General features: G+C 42.6%; 1 protein-coding gene across 2 annotated transcripts in view; it reads left to right on the plus strand.

The window, feature by feature from the left end:
- Positions 1 to 551: 551 nt before the first annotated feature.
- AKT1 (AKT serine/threonine kinase 1) overlaps positions 552 to 23,487 on the plus strand; it is a 77,636-nt gene continuing 54,700 nt past the window's right edge. Inside the window, exons 1-2 of one of the 2 annotated variants that reach the window (XM_085061212.1) lie at positions 552 to 764; positions 7,190 to 7,366. In XM_085061212.1, the coding sequence (XP_084917338.1) occupies positions 7,321 to 7,366 (46 nt within the window). In that variant the 5' untranslated portion in view covers positions 552 to 764; positions 7,190 to 7,320. Of the gene's footprint in view, positions 765 to 4,990; positions 5,107 to 7,189; positions 7,367 to 23,487 lie in introns of those variants that run through there. The other variant, XM_085061213.1, reaches the window with a different exon arrangement.

The following is a 23,487-nucleotide window of genomic DNA, read 5'->3' on the forward strand; positions in this document are numbered from 1 at the left end:
TGTGGTTCTGTGAAATTGTCCGTGCTCCAGGCAGCCGGTTCACAGGCCCAGTCAGGAGAGGCCACACCGCTCACGGGGCACGGCGTCCCAGCGCCCCGCTGCAGGGCCGGGACGGTGCCAGGGGAAGGGGGAACAGCAGGCCGCCCGGGCCAGGAAACGCCGCCCCCGGGGCCTGGGGCTGGGCCGGCGGAGGGGGCCGGGCTGGCGGGTGCTGCTCTGCCGCGCTGTGGGAGCTCGGAGGGCGGCGAGGCCACGAACCCCGTCCGGGGAGCGGCGCGGCGCGGAGAGGGGCGGCCTCTCGGCGCGGGCGGGAAGCGGCGGCGGGATCCGGCGGTCGCTCAGCGGAGGGTGTGAGCGAACGCCGCGGAGAGGCGTGCGGGACGAGCTCGGCCCGGGCGGCGGGAGCGCGGCCCGGGAGTGCGGGGGGAGGCGGCGGCAGAGCGAGGCGAGGGGCGGCCTCGCAGGGCGGAGCGGCGGGGAAGGCGAGCCGGCAGCCGGAGCGGGCGTGCGAACCCCACGGGCCGAGCGCCTACGAGGGGGAGGAGGAGCCGCCCCGCCGCCCGGGGATGGTGAGGAGGAGGCGGCGGCTGCCGGGAGCCCAGTGAGGCCTTCGCTCGGCGCCCGCCGCAGAGCCCGCCCGCCTCGCCGGCCGCCCCCTTCCCCCGCTCGCTCGCTGGCTCGCTCCCCCCTTCCCTCCCCTTCCCCTGCCTCCCTCCCCGGCTCCCTTCCCCTGCCGCCGCCGCCTCCTCCCCGGCTCCAGCCATGTAAGTGACCCGCTCCCCGGCTGGGAAGGGCTGGGGGAAGGAAGCGCCGGGGCCGGGGCCTGCTCGGCGCGGCCGCATTGTGCGGGGCCGGGAGGGAAGGGCAGCGACGGGAAAGGGGCGGCCGCTCTCCCTTCGCCTTCCCCGGGCGGGGGCTGCCTCGCCGCCCCCCGGGCACGGCCGGGTGGGTTGGGGGAAAGGAGGGCCGGGCTGCAGGCGGTCCCGCTGCCGGTCGGTGCCGCTGCCGGCGGGCCCGGGGCGGACAGGAAGCTGTTGGCTCCCCGGGGATGCGGTGGGTGAGAGGGCGGCGGGGCGGGGGGCTCCCCTCGGGCCTGCCCGGCCCCTGCGCCAGCATCCCCCGGGAAAACGGCCGTGGGGGCGGCTGGGGGGTGGCTTGTAATATTTCTGAAACAGCGGCGAGCAAAGTAGCCGAGGGCCCCCCATTTTCCCACCTCCCCCGCCCTCATTTTCTCCCCTTGTCTTCTGCGGCCGCGTTGTTCAGCCCAGCTCCGCTTTGCGGACCACTGAGTGCCGACGGGGGTGTGATTCTCTCCGTGGGCATTTGGCGTGTGTAGGTGGCTGTGCAGCGCTTGTGGACTTGATTTTTTTTTTTTTTTTTTGCAGTCGTGTTTTGCAGAGGTGTAGGGAGCTGTCTGCAGATGCCTCCCCCTGCCCCCCCCAGGTGGAATTCTGCAGTTGCCGAAATGTTCTTAGAGACTTGTAGGACTTGTATCTGTTTCTTTGTAAAACACATAATCAAGCGTTCTGGTGCTTTTAATATGTTTTACTGACAGAATGCTACTGATGCAGATACAGCTTGCACCTTATCGGTGGTGTGTGTGTGTGTCCCATCCCCCGGCCACCCCTGGGGGAAATATTTAACTGTTTTGCTTTGTTTTCCTGCCACCTCTGTCAAGTAAGAAGCAAATCCATGATTTGCGCTTGTTTGTTTCATTTATACCACAGGAGGTATGTACATTTCAAAATACAGTTATAAAAGGGAGTTACTAACACTTAATGCTGAAGTATATTTGTTTGCAGGTAAATAAATTTGACATACTGCATGACTAGTAATTACTCTTATGTAGTTAATTTCATGGTGACAGCCACCACATTTGTCTGAGTTAGCAGATTGAAAGACACTGTGGAACTACCTTTGATTTTTTTAAACAGGAGGGTTTGTGTTTTGTGTGGTGTTTATAGAACTGTTTTTGATGTGCAACAGTGGTAAATCAAATTTAAGAATTGATCCATTGTCCACAAGTCACTTTTAGCTCCAGCATTCACTTATAGTCTTATAAAAATGTCCTGTAAGTGATTGCATTACAATTAAATAGTTTCACAACTGACTTGATTTTTTTGGGGACAGAACAAAACTTCTATTACAAATACTTGAAAATGGAATTTTATTAAATACATCTCAGGTTGGTACAGAAGTTCTGAGCAGTGCAGTTCTTAAATTATATGAGCATAAACTGTAAAAAGACTTGTTCTTGTTTGGGAACATAAAGAGGATTTTGTCTGGGCTGCAGAGGGGGGCATGAAGAAGTTGCTTTTCTGCCATCACTCAGTTTTGAAATAGGTTGCTTAGTTTGCCCTATCAAACTGTTGTGTTTGCAGCATGGACAGTTGGATGTTGTAACTCTGGCCTCTCACCTGAACAGCGTTAACCTCCTGTCTATTGATCAACAAAGGCATAAGAGCACAAATATTTCAAATTACGGTTTTGTAAACCTAGATTAGGCTAACAGATTAAAAAAAAAAAAAGTGGATGTGGCTGTAGAGATTTTTTTTTCCAGCTACCACTTTCTCCGTAAGTTAGTATCTGAGAAGCCTTTCTGAACCTTGTGATCAGCTTCACTTGCTGCCATGAAATTCCAGTTTAGATGTGGTGTCATTCAGCACATAGTAGCAAATACTGGTGACCACACCTAAGTCGTGGCCCACAATGCCTTTTTGTAAGGGAAGCTAAGATGGTGGAACAACCTGGTCCTTGTAAGCTTCCTTGAAAGCTGTCTGCCCAGATTTGGTAACTGGGTCATGGTGCGAAGCTGCTGCAGGCTCAGAGGGCCTTGAGCACATTGGAATCGCTGCTGCTCCCGTGAAACACCCAGGGTAGGATTTGCGTAACACAGGAGATGTACTTTGCTGGTCAAAGCCTGGTGGGAACATCTATCTGTACGCTCCACTTGAAATGCTGGCTGGAGCCCAACTTTGTTGTGTCTGTGCTGTTTAGGTGCAGTTGGCTGTCAGCTGGGAGCTTGCACTGGGAAGAGAGCGTAGGTTGCTCATGGCATCCCATGTAACGGGCCTGGATGCGCCACCCTGGCCCTGTCCAGTTCCTGTGTGCCTCACCTGCTCCCATGGCAGTGTCATGTGGCCACAGTAGGCAAACTTGGGCAGATGGATGATGTTTTGCATGGTCCTGCTGCTGTGCATTGTGAGAACACGTGAGGATGTGCAGCACATTTGGGCTCAGGGTGTCCTGGGAGAATCAGGAACGTGCCACACCAGGGCAGTGGGCATTGGTAAGTGGTGGTGTGACAGGGCAAAGTGTTAGCCCAGGGGAATGCTTTGTTGTAATCTGCTTTCTGATCTGGGCTAACTCGTGCAGCCTGGACACAGTCTGACGTGCCAGGACTGAGGCTGGTGGGTCACATTCTCCCTTTAGTCCCTTGCTTACTCTCTCTCATGAAAATGAGGTGATTACCATAGGTGGTTCTTTGTCCCATACACTTAAGTTTCAGCTTCAGCATTATGGAAGAATTCATTTTCTTCCTGACGTGCTTCAGGGTGTGAGTGGAAATGAATATAAAACCATATGGGAAAGAGAACAGGAAGGATGCATTAATATTTCTGATTCCTTAGAGAAAAAAGGTGAGCATAATATATAGAAGAGAACGAGAGAAGGAGCTCTAACGCAACTCTCCCAAATACGGAAGAGACGGTTCTGCTCCACCTTCTGTTGGATGGTTGGTTTGACTGACTCCTTAAAGCAGGTTGCACTGTTGCAGTGCCTAGGGAAGTGAGTTATCTCGTTATTTATGAAGAAGTTAACAGCCTTTAAGGAATTAATATGTGCGCAAAACCAGTGTCGCCATGATGCAATGCTGATGTCATGCCATTCATGATTTACAGCACTTCTGCTGCGTGAGGACTATTTTAGTATTAAAAAATGTACTACAGAACTGTGTATTGAAAAACAAGCAAAGAGAAGGCTAAGAGAAAGACCAAGTTGTTTAGCTTTTGACAGTATTCAGTCCTGTGCAGACACAGACTGGAGCAGCCAGGTCATACTTACCTCAGATGCCCTCTCTTCACTGGGAACCATTCCTAGATGGCCATAAATGAGGACTGTAATCATTCCTTTTCCTTTTTTTTTTTTTTTTTAACTTTTTCCCCTCTAAGGATTTTATGGAAGAGGAACTTTTTCTGGTTTACACATCTTCAGTAGTGCATTGACCTATAGTTAACTTGCTCTTCTATTCCGAGAAATTACTCTTGCTTGCTGCCACTGCCTTCAATAGCGTCTATTACTAAAGTAGATGTATTAGGCACAGCTTGAATGTGTATTTTAAAATACACTAGATAGAGCAGGTTTGCTGCTGTTGGATCTGTGTCTATGGACATCTTGTTAGAAAGTGAGAAGGGATCCCCAGCTCTTCGCATTGCAAATTAAAAATAGCTTCAGTTTCTCCATGTGAAGTAAGTGCTCTGACATGGCTGAGTGAAGGACTGAGGTGGGACCTATGCTGCAGGCTGGTGTCAGGAAATGTTTAATGTTTTCCCACTTTGTTGTGCCACGGCTTCTTTACAATACCCTCCACTCCGTTCACCACCCCTGTCCCCTGAAAGGAGGTGGGCAGGTAAAGACACATCCCTGAGAGCATGGCTGCAATAGCAAGTGGTAAATGTTTCTTGAGTAGAAATGGTAGAGGAAAAGGCAGTCCAAGCTCCTTGGATACCACAGTGTAGGAAAACTAGTTCTTCTGAACTTTGCATTTCTTTGTTGATCTGCTCTTTTTGGCTCTGTTGTCGTTCAGATTTGGATTATTAGATGACAGTTTAGTTGATGACAAGCAGGAGGCTGCCAAGTGGTAATCCTGGCAAGTGTTAACACAGCAAAACCTGGAGTAAGTTAGCTGCAGATTGGAGAATTTGAGTCCTTCATACTTTTTAATGTTTTTAATAATAGTGTTGCCCTTTCTACAACCTGATGTGTCTTGTAGCTTCCTTTTTTAGGCATGGTTATTGGAAAGGATAATGATTGCTCAGTGCCACTAAATGGCTGAATTCAGGATGCAGAAGTAGGATTGCACAGTCCTTGCACCCTGTATGACACAAGGTTAGAAGTGTTAACTTTCACACCTGGGTGTTGCATTTCCATACTCAAGCTGTGATACTCTTGGGGGTTTTGTTCAACACTTTGCAAATTGCTCAAGCCTCTAAGTGAGGTCTAGTCTCCTCTTGACATCAACAAGCAAGTCTAGCTTGCATGGCTGTTGTGCATGCCATTTTGAAAGAAAAAAGAAAGCCTGCTATGTTTGTCAGGTCCTATCCTCATTGCTCTGGAGCTAAAGGAGTTTGTTCCAAGGTATCTGGCAGCTGTGCATTACTGGTCTTTATTCTGCAGCATACGGTGTTCTCATATTTATTTATGAAATTAAGGAATTCTTACATGTCATTTGTTCCAATGTAATTTTTTGTGTGTCTTCCCTCCCTCAGGCTAACATCTGTTTCACAGAGTTGATAATTCTAACTAGTGAGATCGGCAGATTTGTAATTTGGAAAAAAAAAAAACCCAAACTCACCTTGTTTCTGGGGAAAACTACAACATAAACTGTTAACTGGAAAAACTGAGGAATAGTAACAAACAGTGTGGGTTTGTAGGCAAAGTGTCAGGGGAGTGACCTCCTTTCTCTGTCCATTTCTGCTGGCAGTGATGGAACTTGTTCAAATTTGAGCTTTGTGCTTTGAACGCTGCCTGTTTCAAAGCATTCTGATGTGTGGTACAAAGCCCTCTGCCCCTGCTGGGGTTTCAGTTCTAGGTTGGATTCATTTTGACCACCTGTTTCTTCCATCCAGTGTTGTGTCTTAGTGAGTTATGGGGAATTAGTTGCTTTTTAATCTACTTTCTGATGGATGGCTATCACCTGCATGCTCAGAGATAATTGATGCACACGTGCCAAATGCATGCAGAGATCGTATATATTTGTTAGGTGGGAATGTGATATCTCTGTGGTTGGTGAGAGACTCCAGTAAAAGCAAAGCTAGGTCTTTGGTGGCAGTTTACAAATGCTGCTGGGTTTTGTTTTATTGAACTTGTTGGTTACTGCAGGGGATTTGCCACCAATTAGGTTTTTTGATCACTGAAGTAATACCAAATTGAATGGCAGCATGGACACTTCGGAAAGCACAGAAGAATTAAAGAAAAGCAGAGAACATTTGTACCACAAGCAGAAAAATAATCAGATTCAATTTAGAAAAATAATAAAAGCTAATGCATTTGGGAAAAGATTACATTCAGTGAGGGAGAGAAATGCACAGAATGTTTCTGTTGTAGTCAGCCATGAGCAAGGCACATTTTCCATAAGGTATGGCAGTCTTGAGCTATTTAGAGAGGAACTTTGTCTTGTAAAGCAGAGGGGTAAAAATCCCGAACTGTGTTTGGGTATATTTCATTGTGAGAAAGGTAGCAGCAAACTGCAGTGTGGTTAAGAAAGAGCGATAAAATTGATCAGGGTGCTAAGGGCTGATTTAGGATAACAGAAAGGTACGTGAGCTTATCTGTTGTTGTTTGTATACCTCTAGGATAGGTAGAAGTTAAAAATATCAAAGGTAGAGAAGACACTTCTTGGGGAGTCAAGGAGATCTGAGCGGGATAAGGGGATGATGCTGAAGGGAGGAAAATCTGAAGGAGAATAGAAATGTTTACTGTCAGAGGTTTATCTCTAAGACATGCTGTGTGCTGGTTAATAGACCGCTATCAGGCTGTAAAGAAACCTTCCAGGAGTTGTTCTGGAAGTCTTCCTTACCAGGAAACATTGGAAACTGGATTTTGTGATAATTCAGAGTTTTTATTGTCGCAGAGAATGAAGTGGTGTTGCAGAGGTGGAGGTCTGGTAGGTGAGCTCTTGAATCCACCTGTAATTCAGACAGCATCTGGTAGTGTTGTGCATCTATCCGTGATCAGCCTACTCAGTGAAGAAGCAGGTCTTCAGCAAGCACATATTTTGGCTCCTCCACTCACCAGGACAGAAAAATTCTTGTGGAGAGCTAAGCCCTTGTTTAAGATTTGTAATATTAATAAAACAGAAAAATCCCAAACAAGCAACCCAGCAATCAGAGCTACTCCCTTATTGTATCCCTTGCTGTACATCTGTGACATGCTTTGAGATGATGGTGTACTCTTCTTTTGATTCTTTTAGAAATAGCTGGGAAGGAGGAAAACAGAGAGAAAACCCTTGTCCCTCTTGTGGAGCCTTCTGCTGAAGTTCAAGAATTTCTACAGAGTGATCTTTTGGCATAGACTGGTTTTTCAAGAGACATTCCTGCCATTATGAATGAAGTAGCGATAGTGAAGGAAGGCTGGCTTCACAAACGAGGTAAGTGACTCTTTGCTTCTATACAGTAGATTGACTGTCTCCATGTCTTTCTATCTAGTGTTTAGCAGCATGTCTTCAAATAATCCAATATCTTCCCATTCATCCAGATGGGAAAGAGCATATAGGGAACATGCCTGACTTTCTTTCGAGGTTTAGAAAGTGCATGTGTAAGGGGTTTTTGTGTGTGTGTGCGTGTGTTCACCAAAACCTGGTGTCAACTGCTTTGAAATGATGATAAAGGTAGCAACTGAAGGAGATGTTACTTAGAGTGTGAGAGCTTTAACTGTAGATTTAAATAATTTTGGTTTTTATGTAGATCTGTAGCTATCCTTTTTGTGCTAGAAGGGAGAATTAAGGTGAATATTTTTGAACAGTGAAAAATATGCCTGTATTCTGCAAGCAGGGCTGTGCTCTTGCAGAGACTTGCTAGAGAATGTGCTCTTCTGTTTGTGTTTGAACTGCTCTTGGTACCAGTGTCCTAGACAGGAAGAACAGCCTTGAGTTTGTGCAGTCTGTGCATTTTGATTGTACCACTAATGACATTTCATTTTTATAAAAAGTCTTTATTCTTGACAGAGTGGCAAAACCAAATAAACAGTCACATGTATTGTTACGCTTTTTGCCTTCTTACATGTTTTCTTCCCAAAATGTGGATTTGTTCTTTTTTGGGGAGGTGTTAATTTTCAAGTACCACAGCATTGATCCTATATGATACTTGACTTACCTGTTTCTTTGTATTCTACTATTATTTCTTGGAAAGGAGAGAGCATGTTAGGTACTTTCCATGATAGCATCATTTTTTTGGACCAAAACCAGAATTTGTGTGCTCCAGCAGTAGGGAAGCTTATATGATTCTGCAGACTCAGGATTTTTCTAGAGGGTTTGCAACAACTTGCCTGAAGGTGCAAAGGTGTAGCGTAATTATTTATGGAAGAAATTTGAAATACGTTATCATAACCTTGGTAAAGGCTGATGCTTCTTCAGCAACAATAAGAAATTTCTAGGAATTCAGAAAACATGTTGATAATGTGTATTTTAAAAGGGTGAAAGCATATATTTCTAACAATTGGATATGCAGTTCAGTGTAGCAGATTGATGCTTGATGTACAAATGTTTTGTTCAAGACTTTTGAGAGGATGTGGGGTTTTTTTTTTGTTTTGGTTTATTTCAGTTGGAAACACTTTTGCACTCATTAGCTTAAATAGCTCATTCAGTAATTCTGGTGTACCCAGGCTGCCTTGTTCTGACAAAGTATTTGAGAACTATTGTGTGTTTGGATTAAATAGGAGAAACAGAGAATTACACTTCCCATTCCCATTTATCAATCTAGAAACACTTCAAATCAGAGATATTTTTTTATTTTTAAGCAATGTTTTTAGGCTGAGGCTTTTTAACAATCTGTTCTTGCAATTCTTACTGCACTTACCTGTACTTTAAAAAAATTTTTGCTACTTTGAGGAGCACTGCAAAAATCTGAGGGAGAAACTTCATTTTAAACAGTATGGAAAAGGTATTGTCAGGATGATTCAGAGACAGATGTGTCTGAAACTTTAAAACAATCATGTTGTATTTCAGGTTTGTCTGTGTTTACTTTTGGGAACTGCATTTTTGTTGTTTCTAGGATTATGATAAAGCTACTTTCAAGTAAGGAGACCTCTGGAGGAGGTCTTAGTAAAAGATGCCCAGATCTCCCAATCTGATTTTGGTTTTTGTTGTATTAAAATTGCCTTAGAGAAACAGATTATTATCTCTGATGGTTTGCTGATAATATTATGATGAGATTATGTGCTGAATACATTTCAATTTTCAAAATGCTACTCTGCATGTTCTGCATACTTGATGCTGCAAATTTGTGCCCAAACTCCCGAACTGTTAAACATATCTTGGCATTTTTTGGATGCCAGGTTTCCTAATCTTTTTAACCTGTTTCCTGATGCCTTTCTGCCCTCTCGGTATGTGCAGTGACACCTATTTCATTCCACTCCATTGCCTTTGCGACTGTTAATTTGGCGTTTTCCTTGCAAGGAGGTTTTTAGAAAGCAATGCTCTATCTTCTCCTTAGCCTGCCAGTGTGTCAGCTCTGGGACTCTTGGTTTTTGTAGCTGTTTAGGGATAGGATGGCAAATTCAGCTGTTTTGGCTGTGTCTTTGCTGGGGGTAACTGATCCACTCTGTGTGTACGTGTGTTTTGTTAAGCATCTTTTCTTTTTTATTAATCTACATTTATTGCCAGACACTAGCAGTTTGCTGGCTCTGCTAGATCAAGTGCTTCAACCACAGGATGTTTCCAAAACTGATGTCTGATACGGTGAGCTTCTGAAGTCAAGGCATAAACAATAATTAGTGCAGGGAGGGACTGCTAAAGGGGGGATTTCAGATATAGGAAATATATGTATATAGTTTGTCTTTTGGATCATTTATAAAACCAAAGGTTGCACTGCATGTGTTCTTTAAAGATCCTAGGGCTTTCCACATGCAAATATTTTAGGTAGTGACTGGCCAAAATCCAGATTGGGCAATGATGTTCTCTCAACCTAACGTTCCCCATAGCTTTGGTTGGGTATGGTGTCTCTTAGTTCCTGTCCTGAGCAGTTGAACAGCATGGCTGTGTGCAGTTAAACAGTTGCTGCATCTCACCTCAGCAGTGACTTAATTTTGGTGGTTTTAATGATTTGTGCATGTATAAATCAGGCTGCAAAGTGCTCTGGAGCCCTTCTGGATGGCAGGTGTGAGTAAGCATAAAGCCATCATTAGCAGGAGCAGGTGTTTTGGCCTGGCAGGGAAGTAGCAGGGCTTTCTAGAACAGTGGGGTTGTTTTTTTTCTGTCAGCATGCTTTACATTTATGTTTTTGTTTCCAAGATTAAAAATACAAATGGAGAAATGAAATTAAACATTACTGCCTGGCCGAGAGCGCTTGGCAGTTCTCTAAGTCAGTCACTTAAAGGAAGCTCTACTTCCAGTAGTGTAGATGTTTGTTTGTGCAGGGGCCAGTCATGTCCATGACATGTCTAACCTCAACCAGGCAGAAATAGAAGAATTCATGAATGAACTTTCCCCTCCCCATCCCTTTCCCCACTGGCAGTGCTTGGTGCTGTTACTCAAATCCCAGTCAGGATAGACTCTGTGTGAAGAGTAGTTTCTGACCCCTCCTTGTATAACTGCATGGCTGAACTGTTCCAGCTCACAGGTAGGAGGTGTGAAGGAGCTCAGGCTTGGGGTTGGTGTACTGTGTGTGTACATCCAGGGTATGCAGTCCCTGGCTGTGTTACGCTGAAGGTTTTGTTTAGTGGGAAAGGATGGGGGAGATGGTTTGATGCAGAGGTGCTATAATTGTGATTGAATACGAGGGGAGAAGGAGAAAATTATCTGCCCAAATTGCTGCTTGTTGAGCTCTGAGATTATAGATTTTCTGAATGTATGTTATGAGGATCCTTAATTTTGGTTGTGTGTGGGGAACTTTTTGGATAACGGAGGTGTGCCCAAGTGTATTTTACTGGCTTTACTGGCTTTACTGATCCATTTTAAAGGTCTCATTGGATTTCTTGCATCTTTCTGCTCTGGTCCCTGTTTATAAAGGTCCTTCTATTGTTTTCCGTCTTCATCCTGTTTTTTTTTTTTTTTTTAAAGTCTTTCTGCATGGCTAACAAAGAGGGGATTGTGCGTTTTGATACTCTGTCATCTCTGTCCTCCCTAGTATGTCCGGTTTTCTTATTAGGGCATAAACTTCTATGAAAAAAAGGAGTCTTCTGGAGGCAGGGAAAGAGGGGGAGGGAAAAATATACGCTGACATTTGAAAAAGGAAATAGAAAAATCTCGATTTCTCAGTCTGAGAAATCTGAAGCAATTATAAGGAGCAGGAGAGACCTTTGTATTCATCCATTAATACTGAGCAGGAAATGCAGACCTATTTTCTTTTTGAATAGTATATAAACACCACATAGTAATTTTAACCATGAAAACCCGAACATGTCCTCCAAATGCCGATTTCTGTGGACTTGAGGCAGATGAAACTACTTGACTGATGGAGTCTCTGGTGTACAAGCTGATCAAAACTAACAGCAGCTGCTAAATGAGAAATAATACATAAGATACTTACTCCACTAATGGAAATAATACTTTTATTACTTTTGGTTAAAGAATTATTTCTGTGGTGAATGGAGTGATACAGACGATCTAATGAATAACCAGTGGCCTGATGTGATTTGTCTTCCTAAAGCTTCATTGCATAAAATAGGTGCAAGATCCATATGTGAAATACAAACCAGGAATAAAATGCTGATCATTGCTCTTTTAACTTTCTCTCACAGAATAGCACAGATGGTGAACTTTAGCTTTGTTATTTTGAGCACAGGTTCATACTTTCAGTATTCTGTTATTCTGAATCAAAAGATCTTCCAAGATCTGACCAGATATATTTTTTAGGCAGGTGGTCTCTGGTGTTGCTGTTTTTCTTCACCTCTTCTTTCTTCTCTCTTTTCTGTTCTCACCATGTTCCCTACCTATTTTTCTCTGTGTGTGTGTGTGTGTGTGTGCGCGCCTGTGTGTTTTATTTTGGGGTGTTTTTTTTGTTTTTACCTTGGCTCCTGTCTGTCCCTGGGATGTAGTGATGCACTGTCTTGATGAACTGTGTAGGCAGAACCTTTGAGGTTCAGATTAGTTCAAGGATTGTCTGGCTTTCATGCTATTTCAAAGAGTGGTTGTGGCACTTGATGCAAAGGATCCTAAGAGCCATCTGAACCCTGAAGATGTCAGCTATAGAGAGCACAGCTGCCTCAGAGGAAAAGCTGGGGGGAATGGAAAGGTAAGAAACAAGATAGGGGCCTCACAAAAAACGGAGCAGGGCTGAATAAAGAACGGAGTGGGGAAGTTTGTGACAGAGGGAAAGAAGCTGATGCTGTTTCTAGAGCTGGAGGGTTGGGTTTGTAGGGAAATCTGTTGCTGTTCTTGTTGGAAACAAAAGATAAGCTGTGTCAGTTTGTGGTTTTCCTTGTGTGTCTCTTTTTCAACACAAGGGGCAATAGTTTTGCAATTCTAGCTCTTGGTTGCTTTCATTTTGCTTGTCCTGTTCTGGGAAAAAGGGACTGGGGAGGAACAAGGAAATTGTCAACCAATAAATCTGACCTTGCTGGTAGGCAAGATGCTAGAGACATTAAGAAAGGATGAGATCACAAAACATCTGGAGAAATACGAGCTGATAATGGCTAGTCAGCTAGACTTTTGGAGGGTAATATCATCTGATGGAATTATTTGTGGAGAGATCATAGGAAATAGGCTGGATCCCGTGTACTGTAAAAAGTTTGCTCTGGATGACAGGGAAGTTGGAAGCTGAGAATCAGCTGGTACAGTGTAAATGTACTGTACCTATCTTTGAAAGAGAAATGGTTCATTTTCCTTTCACAAAGCAGACTACTTGTCTTTGACTGTCTGTTACTTTCCAGCATCCTTTTAGAAAACTCTTCCTTCCAGAACATTTTTGCATTAAACCCATTCTTTAATCCACAACTTCACCTTTTTGAAGGGTGACATCCAAATGTTTCTTTTTTCAATAAACATTACTCCCAAAAAGTCTTTATTCCAACATTTTCACAAAATACTTTCAGTTCTTTAGAGAAGTGATGCCAGGTTAAATGTGTTTCTCAGTGTTTGTAGACTGACTGAAACTTACATGCAAGTGACACTAAACACTCTCGCTTTGAATGGCAAAGAGGAAGAAAATGGTTGATGCCCAGGTTATTTATGTCAGTCCTGGAAGTTTACTTTCATATTCTGTTTTATTGCACATCAGAAGTGAAACAAACTAGGTCTCAATTCTATCTCTAAAAGTGGGATAGCATCATAAATTACTGTTACTTGTCGTTAAAAGGGATTTGAGAATGAGGGATCTAGGACGTTGCAAGCCTTGTAAAAGCGAGCCTGGGAATGCTTGATACATTGGATCATGCAGAAAGTGCCTGTATTTGCTTTGATTTTTCTTTCATGGTTCCTTCCTTTTCAGAAAGGGAAAGGTAGGCCTCTGCAAACAAACAAACAAAAAAGCTGTCCATGTTTTCTGTTCTTTTTTTCTCTCAGTAGGCATATTGAGAAGTCATCAGGTTTGGATGTAGGAAGAAAGAAGTACTGAGTGAGTATGCTATTTTGAGGTAAAGAGAGAGCAAGAGAATAAAGCTTGCGTGTTGTTCTTGCAGGAGTGGTTTTAGGCAAGGTGCTGTGCCATGCATTTAAAATTTGGCGCCTTGTCCTCACTTGGAGGTGTCTTCCCCTGCAGCCCTTGTGTGTATGCCAGAAGGTTCCTTCCCTTCCAGCTGCTGGTGCTGCCACTGCATAAGCACCATCAGTTGCACTCCTTGTCTGTGGCTGTGGCTTCCCCTGCCCAAACTTGCTCCTGGTTAGCCCTCGTAGCCTGAGACTTTGCCATCTGAAAAAGCTGGTGAGGACTTTGATGCCCTTAGAGCAGTACATGGTTACATGTGGTGTCTCTCCTTTCACACACTTTATATGTTACTAATAATTTTCTTAAAAAATGGGGTGGTGGTTGGTGTCAGATTCATTTAGGAAACAGACCTTGGTACTTGTTGGGAAAAAAAAAAGGTTTGCCTAATGTTTTAACATTTAATTTTAACGTATTTTAAAAGAGAGAGCATTGTAAAGACCAAGTACCTGTCAACTATGTGGGGTTTTTCCCCTTTTACATATTGGAGTAACTGGTTTACTAAGAAAAAAAATTAGTTAAGTCTTATTTGAAAAGTCACCTCTCATGGGGGGAAGACAGAGGAGCGATTATTATTTTCAGATGCATTATGTTGTAGGTACAATGTGCTTCTTAAAGGGGGAACAAAAACCAGGAAACTCTGTGAGGAAAGAGGAAGAAAAAGAATGGAGAAAGAATAGCACCATATTAGGTGTGAAGTAGTGTGTTTTTGTGAGAAATATTTACTGCAGCTGAAAGGGGGAAATAATGAAGACCGACTCTAAGTGCAGTTGGAAAACACGCTACAGACGTCTGGGATTATTCTCCCACCTCTTCAAGTTGAGCCAAAAATGTGAAAAAGATAGCTAGTCAAATAACATTGTGAAATTTGTAAATTTATTCAAAAGTGCATGGTCATATTTGAGGACAGCCGAGGTAAACAATCATCACAGACTGTGGGCAAGTCAGTTACTGTTTCCCTGAGTCTCTTGGGTAAGCTGGGAGAGCATGTTTTGAAGTGCTGTCCAAAACCCAGGCCTTTGGTGAACTGCATGTAGAAATACATTTGGAGTCAGTGGTTCTGTGCATGGCTGCAATGGTATTTCATGCTCACATTGAGACTGAGTGCAGCATCTGAGTCATTTATGGGGCTATCAAATCAGTCTCCTCTGCCTGAGCTTTACTAATGGGCTCTTAGTGAGAACCACAGGTCGAGCATGCTATAGAAGTGGGCTTTGTGTTGGTGGTGAATCATGGCCTTCACAGGAGATACCTGTTTTGGGAGGGAGCTCCAGCCTTAGAATGGCTGGGGTTGGAAGGGACCTTTAAAGATCATCTAGTCCAACCCTCTGTGTCACAGGCAGGGACACCTTGCACTAGGCTATGTTGCTCAAAGCCCTATTCAACCTGGCCATGGACAATTCTAGGCATGGAACATCCACAACTTCACTGGGCAGCCTGTGCCGGTGCCTCACCACCTTCAGAGTGAAAACTTTCTTCCTTAAATATTATGTGGTCTAAATCTACTCTCCTGTAGTTTAAAACCATAACCTGTCATGATAGGTCCTGATAAAAAGCCTCTCTAAGCCTTTCTTAAAAGCCTCCATTATGTATAAAAAGGCAGCAATAAGGTCTCTTCAGAGACTCCTCCAGGCTGAGCAGCCCCAACTCCCTCAGCCTGTCTCCATAGGAGAGGTCTCCAAGACAAGCATTACTTGCTGATAGAAAGTCAGGAGGTTTACACTGGTGTGACTTGAGTGAGCTTCAGGTGCTGATGGAGGTTAGGGCTGCTTACAGCAATTTTAACTAATTCTCAAATTTTAAGTGAAGCCCTTACATTTATGGTGGCTTTATAAATCAGTTCCCACCTGTGGAAGCCACAGGATTTTGAAAGTTTTGCCTGTTTTTCTCCCTGAAGCAGAGAAACTTGCTAGTCTTCATAATGTTGAGAAAAATTGGAAAAGATAAACCTGAGTGCCTGCTTCACAGTTTAGACTGAGCAGAAGAAAAAAAAGGCTGTTTAATTACTTGTAACAAAAAAGCTGAAAAAATAGAGGATTTGAAATAATTTGTAGTGTGTGTTTTTATTTTTCTGGCCTCTTAGCCTTAGCAGTATTAGCACCCTGCTATTTCTGCAGTTGAGTCAGAGGGTCTGGAGATCACAAAACACATCCTGATTACACTTCAGAAAGCAAGCAATATGAAAAAATAAATTTCTCATTATCTGCAAGATGCTTGACGGGTGTAATTGTTAACAGAAACATAGAAATGGAACTGTATTTGAACTGCTTTTTTTTTTTTAATTCATCAGACTCCACTTAAATCTTAAAATTTAAGAGAAAAAATACTTAAAATGTTTTCCATGTGTTCCTATGCGAGTCTTTGTATATGCCATATTACAATTGACAATGTATTGCTGCTGTGTGAAGAATGATGTAGTTAAACTGGTGTAGAAAATACTTGCACTAAGTAGGGTTTATGCCCAGAATTACAAGGCTACGCACAGTTCTGTATATTTTTGTTGTTACGCCTCAGTTGGGGCTTCGCTGTTGGAGTATCAGTAAAAGTTACACCCTTGAACAACCTGTTAAGCAGCTCAGAATCCACTGTCAGGCCTCTTCAGAGGCCTCTGCAGAGTGGGAGTACAACCTTTTCTTTGCTTGTTGCTTTTCAGGGACTTCCAGGCATGGATTGTCTGGACTGGTATTTTTACACATGATATGTATCCCCATGTCTGTTTGTGGTCAACAAACCATATATAAATAGCAATCATTTAACTAAGTGAAAGTGTTTTCTTTGTAATGCAGATTTTTCTTTGTCTTGTTTTATTATTTTTAACTTCTGATCATGCAGTCTCCTTGTCTTCCTATGCTCATTAAGTAGAATGAAATTTCGGGAACACCAAGGAATAATTCAAGACTCAATTTAAATGTGTAGTTGCACAGATTTAGCTGTATTAAATGTTCATTATTCTACTGGAAGTTTATGCATGGAGCAGTCTGGATCCACTTGTGATTATCTGTGCTGACAGTCCTGGTTGTGGGATTTGGAAGTAGTTTTCTAGGTGGACAATGATTTCTGGGCAGAGTATATGAAGCCTTTGCCACTATAAATTCACTAATCAAGTCATTGTATTGGAAGTGCTGTTCATACTGCTGGGGCAATGTATTAAGAAGACCATGCTTTAGATCATCATGGGTTTTTTTCCCATAATTTTTTTTGAAAAAGAAATCCTGCCTTTTTACGTGGTTGTTAATAGAAAAATGGTTTTTCTGCTTTAATCACAGAATGGATTAAGTTGGAATGGACCTTAAACATCATCTAGTTCAAACCCCTGCCATGGACAGGGACACCTTCTACTAGGCCTGGTTGCTCAAAGCCCCATCCAACCTGGTCTTGAACACTTTTAGGAATGGGATATTCAGAGTTTCTCTGGACAGCTTGTTCTAGCGCCTCACCACCCTCAGCCTAAGGAATTACTTCCCACCATCTAATCTAAATCTTTTCTCTTAGTATGAAACCATTCTCTGTTCTCCTGTCACTCTCTGCCTGTGTAAAAAAAATCACTCTCTTTAATCCCTCTTAAAGAATGAAATCTGTGACTTTAATACTGCCTTTGGTGTTATTTTTCAGACAGTGAAAGAGAAGGATATTATTTGACTTTTTCAATTTGAATTTTTTTTTTGCGTCAGGGATAATTGTAAATCTGGTCTTCTTTTCTGTTGTAGGCATGTTTTTAGTGTAGCAGGAACATTTGAAAGGTATGTAACTGATGTATCTCCTGATGAGGAAGTCAAAGTTGCCTTATTACTTGCGTGATAAGAAAAGTGTTTATTCTAAATAAGAATTAGGGGAAAATTGCATTTTCATTTGTGGAAAACCACCGCACACTTGCTGGCAACAGCCTCCAGCTGACTTGCAGTATCTCTATACTGCCTATTGAACACTTTTGTGACAGCTTGTTTCTGTCGTTTCTGCTGAAGTTTAGCCTGTAAAGTCAAGATATCTTGATCTGAGGGATGGGGAGATGGTTAAATTACATCATCATGGAAGAATACCAGCATACTTAGCTTTAAAGCCATTCAGACTACATTGGCACCCCTTTGTTATACAGTGTAGCTGAAAACGAACTGCAGCAATAATGAACCAATCCATCTAAATCACAGCAGCTGAACAACTGACTGTTCTATCTCAAAATGCAAATGCTTTGTGCAGAATGGATTTAATTGTAAATGTTTGCTTAGTAGGGAATATGAGCCTTTTAGTTTGTGACAATAATTGTGAATACAAAGACCCACAGAATTTTAGGGTTTACATAGCTTGTCCCTGTTCTCATAACAATATTTCAAAGTCAGTTTTTTAAAATGTACCATTTGGCGTTTTTCTAGCCAGTGAATAGAACTCTAAATGCCCAATCTCTAAGTGGTGTTTTGGAAACTGAAGGATAAATTTAGCTCTATGTACTTAGATCAGGCAGAATTTTCTGTTATATTTCTTCCAAATCTATGTTAGGGCTTTTATGTAGCTTGAGATAATAAGAGGAAAAAGTGCTGACTTTGAGAGGTTGGATTTGTTTTGCTGTGCAGAAATGCCGAGTGTAACTTAGAGTATTAGCATGTTCTCTGAGGTTCTAGTAAGGTGCCTCTCAAACAATTAAAAGGTTACTGGGAGGAATTTCTTTTCTAGTCAAACTAACAAGCAAAACTCCTCCATATTAAAATCTTCATTCTTTGTTAAATTCCTGAAGCCTGACTGCTTGAGTGCAGCTCAAGAGGGTGAATCTCTGTCACTGATTCGAATGAATTAAAATAAAGCAGCATTGTCATTTTTGGGGGAAAGGAAAAAGCTCACAGAGCTTCATCAAAAAAAGTGAGAAAGCAGAAATACCTACGTCCAGGCTGTTTTTAGGTATCTGTGTAAGGAAAAACAGATAAAACTTGGAAAACAGACACATGCACAAAATGTGCATGTTTATGCTTCTGTTGGCATTTTGTGTGTTCTTTAATAGCCTTCACATGTGGATTAGTCCTCCTGAAAAAAAAAGGCAACCAAGCCCCCTGAAGAATAGGCCTTTGTGACACTGGAGAAGTTTACTGCGCCAAAGTTATGGTAAGAATTTGTAAATTTTGGCTGCTGAAGTACTTCCTTCCCCTGCTATGTTTTTATGTTGGAAACTTGTAAGTGTGGAATAGAGGGCGGTTTTTTTGTTGGTTTTTTTTTTTTTTAAATGACAATGCAAACATTCATTTCACAAACTAAACCACCCGTTCACATGACACTGCTGCTGTATATAAACACCCTGTTGATCTTGTTCTGCAGAAGTGTTTGTTGGGCTTCCTGAGTCATACGGAAATGCTCCACTGCTCTTTTTGGGGCTGTGCTGTGGACTTAAGCTGTATCTGCTCAGATGTAGTTTCCAAATTAATGTCCCTGAAAGGCATGTTTTCACTTGGGATGGGGTCCTCAAATTTGGGATGTTTCTCTATGCCTCATTTTCTCTCTGTGTTTAAAATTTTTCATTCTGCCATCTCAAGAATAGGTTTTGTCTTAGTTAAAGCTGAACCTGTTGGGAAGATGTTTGGTGCTTCATAGCTGCAAACCTCTCTTCCTCTTACGTATGGTGTTGTTTCTTCACATGGATCTTAGTTTGTGGTAGGCAATAACTCAGGCTGAAGGAGCTGTGCAGAGCACACAGGGACAGAGGCCGCTGGTGGCTGCACTGCCAGGTGAGCTCTCCCAGCAGCCTGGGATGCAGTGATGAGCTGGACAACACAGTTCACTTTGTAGGGGTTTTCTGGAGTAACCAAGGGCAGAATTAGAGTCCAAGGCTAGACTGTCATGGTGACAAAATATTTAGAAAACATTTTCTTGCTTGAAACAAAAGCTTGGATTGTGCAACACAAAGTACTGTCCCAGTGTAATAAACGATGCTGTGTGTTTTTAAAGGGTTCTGTGTGTTCCCTGACTGTCAGCTCTTGCCAGATTCAGCACGTTCAGGTAAAATGAGGCATTTTTCCTCCAGACTGTTGCTTTTACAAGCTGGGTTAATTCTCCTGCCTTATGCAGTGGGGTTGCAAAGATGTGGAAGCCAAATGTGACCTCACATTTTAAACACAGTGGGACAGTCCTGTTAAAGACACATGCAATGGAGCAATGTCTTCTCTCCAGCCATGGTGGCTCAGCTGCATTAAGAGCAGTTGCTTAAAACTTACACCTTGTAACTGGCATAGACTGATCTGATTTGTGGTGTGCTTTGTGACTAGACTTGGTGATTGCTTTTATTGGGTTAGAATGTGCTGTTCTTGCTGCAGTACGAACTTTTTGTTCTTTAAGTGTTTCATCCTTCCGTAATAACTCATGTAACATTTTTTTTGTTAATGCCTGAGGTTTTGTGTTGCCCCAGGCTTACCAATATCTACCCTCTGACTTGAAAGGAAGCCACAGGTCTAAAGTGTCTGTAGAAGATGGTTTAGTGGGAATAATATAAAATTATTCTAAGATGAGCAAACCTGTGAGAAGAAAATGAAGACTGCTAGCCAACCATGTACAGTTCAGTTCAGCACACTGCACCATTTGGAATTAATGCATATTTTTCCTAGCCTAGTCTGTGTTTCCTGGGTAATATCAGTTGTAATTTCAGAGAAAGCATGATTTTACATGTGTCCTGCCTTCTCTGCTTAGTGCAGCAGGTGGGCAGATTTCTTTCTGAAAAATAGTGACTTGTCTCAGCTCTGCAGCAGATTGGCTGCAGAGACTTTTTTAATCTTCAAAGTGGGTTTTTTCAAAGTTTCTGTAGTTATTGGACTATACTGTTATTCTTGAAAATGGAAAACAAAAGCAAAACCTGGAGGGGGGGAATACACTTTTCTAAGGTTTGCATCATCTTGCATCTTTGTATGCTTGGCATGTAACCGTGTCCTATTCAGACTGCTGCTCTGAACAGGGCAGAGCTCGTTCTTTGGGCTGCTGCTTTGTCCTTACCACTAGTTCCTCTGTTGCATTGAGCTACAAAACCAGCTGCTTTTGCTTTTCATACCTATTTTTACCATCTCTAATTTGCTATTAAGATGTTAACTTCTGCCTCCCGTTAGCCTAGCGTGTGTCTATACTGTGACTACAACGTAGAGGCAAGCAAGCTCTTAAGTGCTTTCTCTTGTGCTACCCTTTCACACTTGGGAAATGGTCCCTGTAAACAGCTGCAGTGCTGCTTTATTATCCTCTTCAAAAGCTCTGGCTCCTTGTGTTGCTTATAAAAGGCCCCAATGAACTTGTAATGTGTGTGTAGTGAGACTGCTGTTCCCGGCAATGCCCACTATTGGTCCCCCTTTTTGTGTGTGTCTGTGTCTGGCTTTCCATTGTCCCTGTCCTGTGACAGTCAGCTCTGCAGAACTGTCTCACTGTTCCATGTGTAAAGCAGGTGGCTCAGATCCAGATGTGTATCTGAAGTTAATGTGTACTGCAGTAATATAAATCATTACATTATAGAAAGCTGTATCTAAAGGATGGAGGAAAATTCAGATATACTGTGGTAAGTTTTATGCATTTTTAAGGGTTTGGGTTCGGTTTTTTTTTTATTAATCCTCAGATGTTCCTGGTAGGACTGTGCAAAAAAATATATGAAGTTCTCTTCACATTTTAAGAAACTCTCCCTATGGCCAGAGGAAAGCTTTCTTCTTGGGAGCTGCTCCAAGCTACTAGGAATGGGCTACTTCACAACAGCGCTTGCTGGTGTCTTGGAGAGGTTTGTTTATTCCTGTGACTAGGCCGGGTGTGCTTATGGCAAAACCTCATGTTTCTAGAGACTTTCCTCTTCTCAGGCATTATTTTAGAAATGGAATGACACACAACAGGATGTGCGGTTGTAGATATATTTTCACGCTTCAGAGGCTGTGCATACCTTTGTGACCATGTACAATCCTGTGCTTTTTCTCTCATCATTCATGTGGTGAAATAAACCATGGAGGAACAGTGAATTCTTTTCTCCTTTTCATGCCCAGAACACACAGAGAATGTATTGATGCTCATCTTTCTGTTGGCTCTTAGAATGCTTAGACCAGTTACTGGAGGTAAGGAGATTATAACAAGGGGATGTGGCCAAGCAGGCTTGAGATTTTGTTCTTCAAATTTGATTTGAAAATTGCATTTGTTCAATTTCTTGTCTTCATATTTTTAAATTTTGAATTACCTACATGCACTATTAGTGTTTGGATTTCTCTTGTAGCATTCTGAGTGGCCCTACTTTGAGAAGGGTGATCAGACCAGATCACCTCAAATGACTCTTTATAACATAAAATATTCTGTTATTCTTGACCAGTTTAATATTGGGGTGTTGGGAATCTCATGCAAAGGCCACCTTGATTTTGAAGGAGAGTAGAGGTGTTTGTACCTATTTGTAGAGGTGTTTAGTTTTGTTTTTCATCTTCCTTGTGGTGGCCATCAAACAGAAAATAAATAGCAGTTCCTCAGTTGTCAACAGGCCTTTTGATTTTTCAGTGTTGGCTGGTCTGTTCAAATACAGAAGTTGGGATTTTTCAAGAAGAAGGTTCAAAACTTGTAATAAACAAACTTGGCTTATTTACTACTTTTTGTAAGTGTTCTGGGTCTGTGCTCTGAACCCAGAAGTTGCTTTTTGCTTTAATTGCTAGAATGTCTAGTTTACTAAGATTGCTATGTAGCTGTGAAGCTGCTGGAAGTTTTGCTTTCATTTATTTGTTTATTTGGCTGTTGTTGCTGTGAGGCTTGCTGTCAGAAAGAAGAAATGTTTCTAACCTCATCCCAGCCTCTCTCCTTCACTTTTTTACAGTCCTGTTGTAAAAGAAGGGGGAGAAATTTGGGGATAGCAGGATGTGTGATGGAACTAGCTCTGTTCTTTCTGGTCACCTTCAAGCAGGCCTTCTATTTTGTCACTGAGAGAAGTTGAATTAGTTGCCTGATGGTGCTGCCTTCAGAAGTAGCTGGCTGGCTATGGCTCTTTCAGACTCTGTGGCAGAGGTTGGCTGCAGCTCATTCAGACTCTGTGGCAGAGGAGGTGTGCTTTAGATGTGCATTGTGTTGCTGGTGGCTGAAGTTAACAGCAACAGCCTGTTGCAAAAGTCGAGGCCTGGGCCATGAGGTCCAGCTTATCAGCAGCAATTGACAGAACAGTCTACGGATAGCAGAGTGACCTGGAAGCTCATCATGGCTGAACTGGTACCCTCAGCTACCACCACCTCACAAATTTTTTATTTTGTCCCAGTGTAGTGACTGTGTCATTCATCAAGGCGTGTTCATGATGGTTTAGTAGCAGTCTTGTCATTTTTTGGCCATTAGGATGAGCAGTCACCTTTTCGAGTCAGATTTGATAAACCCGGTGATCCATAGTGTGATGGATCTCTGCTGTTTGTTCCAGGGTAATAGTCACCTCAGACAGTTGACATTAAGTGCTGCTTTATGAATGCCCTTAAGTTGTAGATTATTTCATAACGGGTTCTCTGGATGGCTGCAACTAGAGTCCCAAAGGACAGAGTAAATTTTGGACCTGATGTGCCGTTTCACTCAGAAAAGAGAGCCTTTGAGGGCAGGGTTGAAGCCTGGCTCAGCCAGGAATGGGAAGCCTTGAGCAGTGTACAGCCTCTGGAATTTGTTTTATCTGAGACAAGATTGTTGTGTGGAGTCTGGAGCCAAGGTCTGTGTATGAAACTGCATTAGACGTGTGTTTAGATCTGTGTCTGAAATGAGATAGCTGTAGTACCAAAGGGACTTTTTTATTTCTTATTGTTCTATAACCTAAAATCTCTAGAACAGGGAGATTCTTGAAGGATGCGTGTCTAATACCAGCTTCCTGTTACACTTTCACTAATTATTTTAAAAGTCTACTTAGGATCTGCCATGGATGTTTTTAATTTTCTGCTTTGAAAACTTGATATGTCTTCCTTCCTTTTCCCACAATACCAGG

Source organism: Lichenostomus cassidix, chromosome 5, assembly GCF_008360975.1.
Source record: "Lichenostomus cassidix isolate B80296 chromosome 5, HeHo_3.0, whole genome shotgun sequence".
NCBI classification, from domain to species: Eukaryota; Metazoa; Chordata; class Aves; order Passeriformes; family Meliphagidae; genus Lichenostomus; species Lichenostomus cassidix.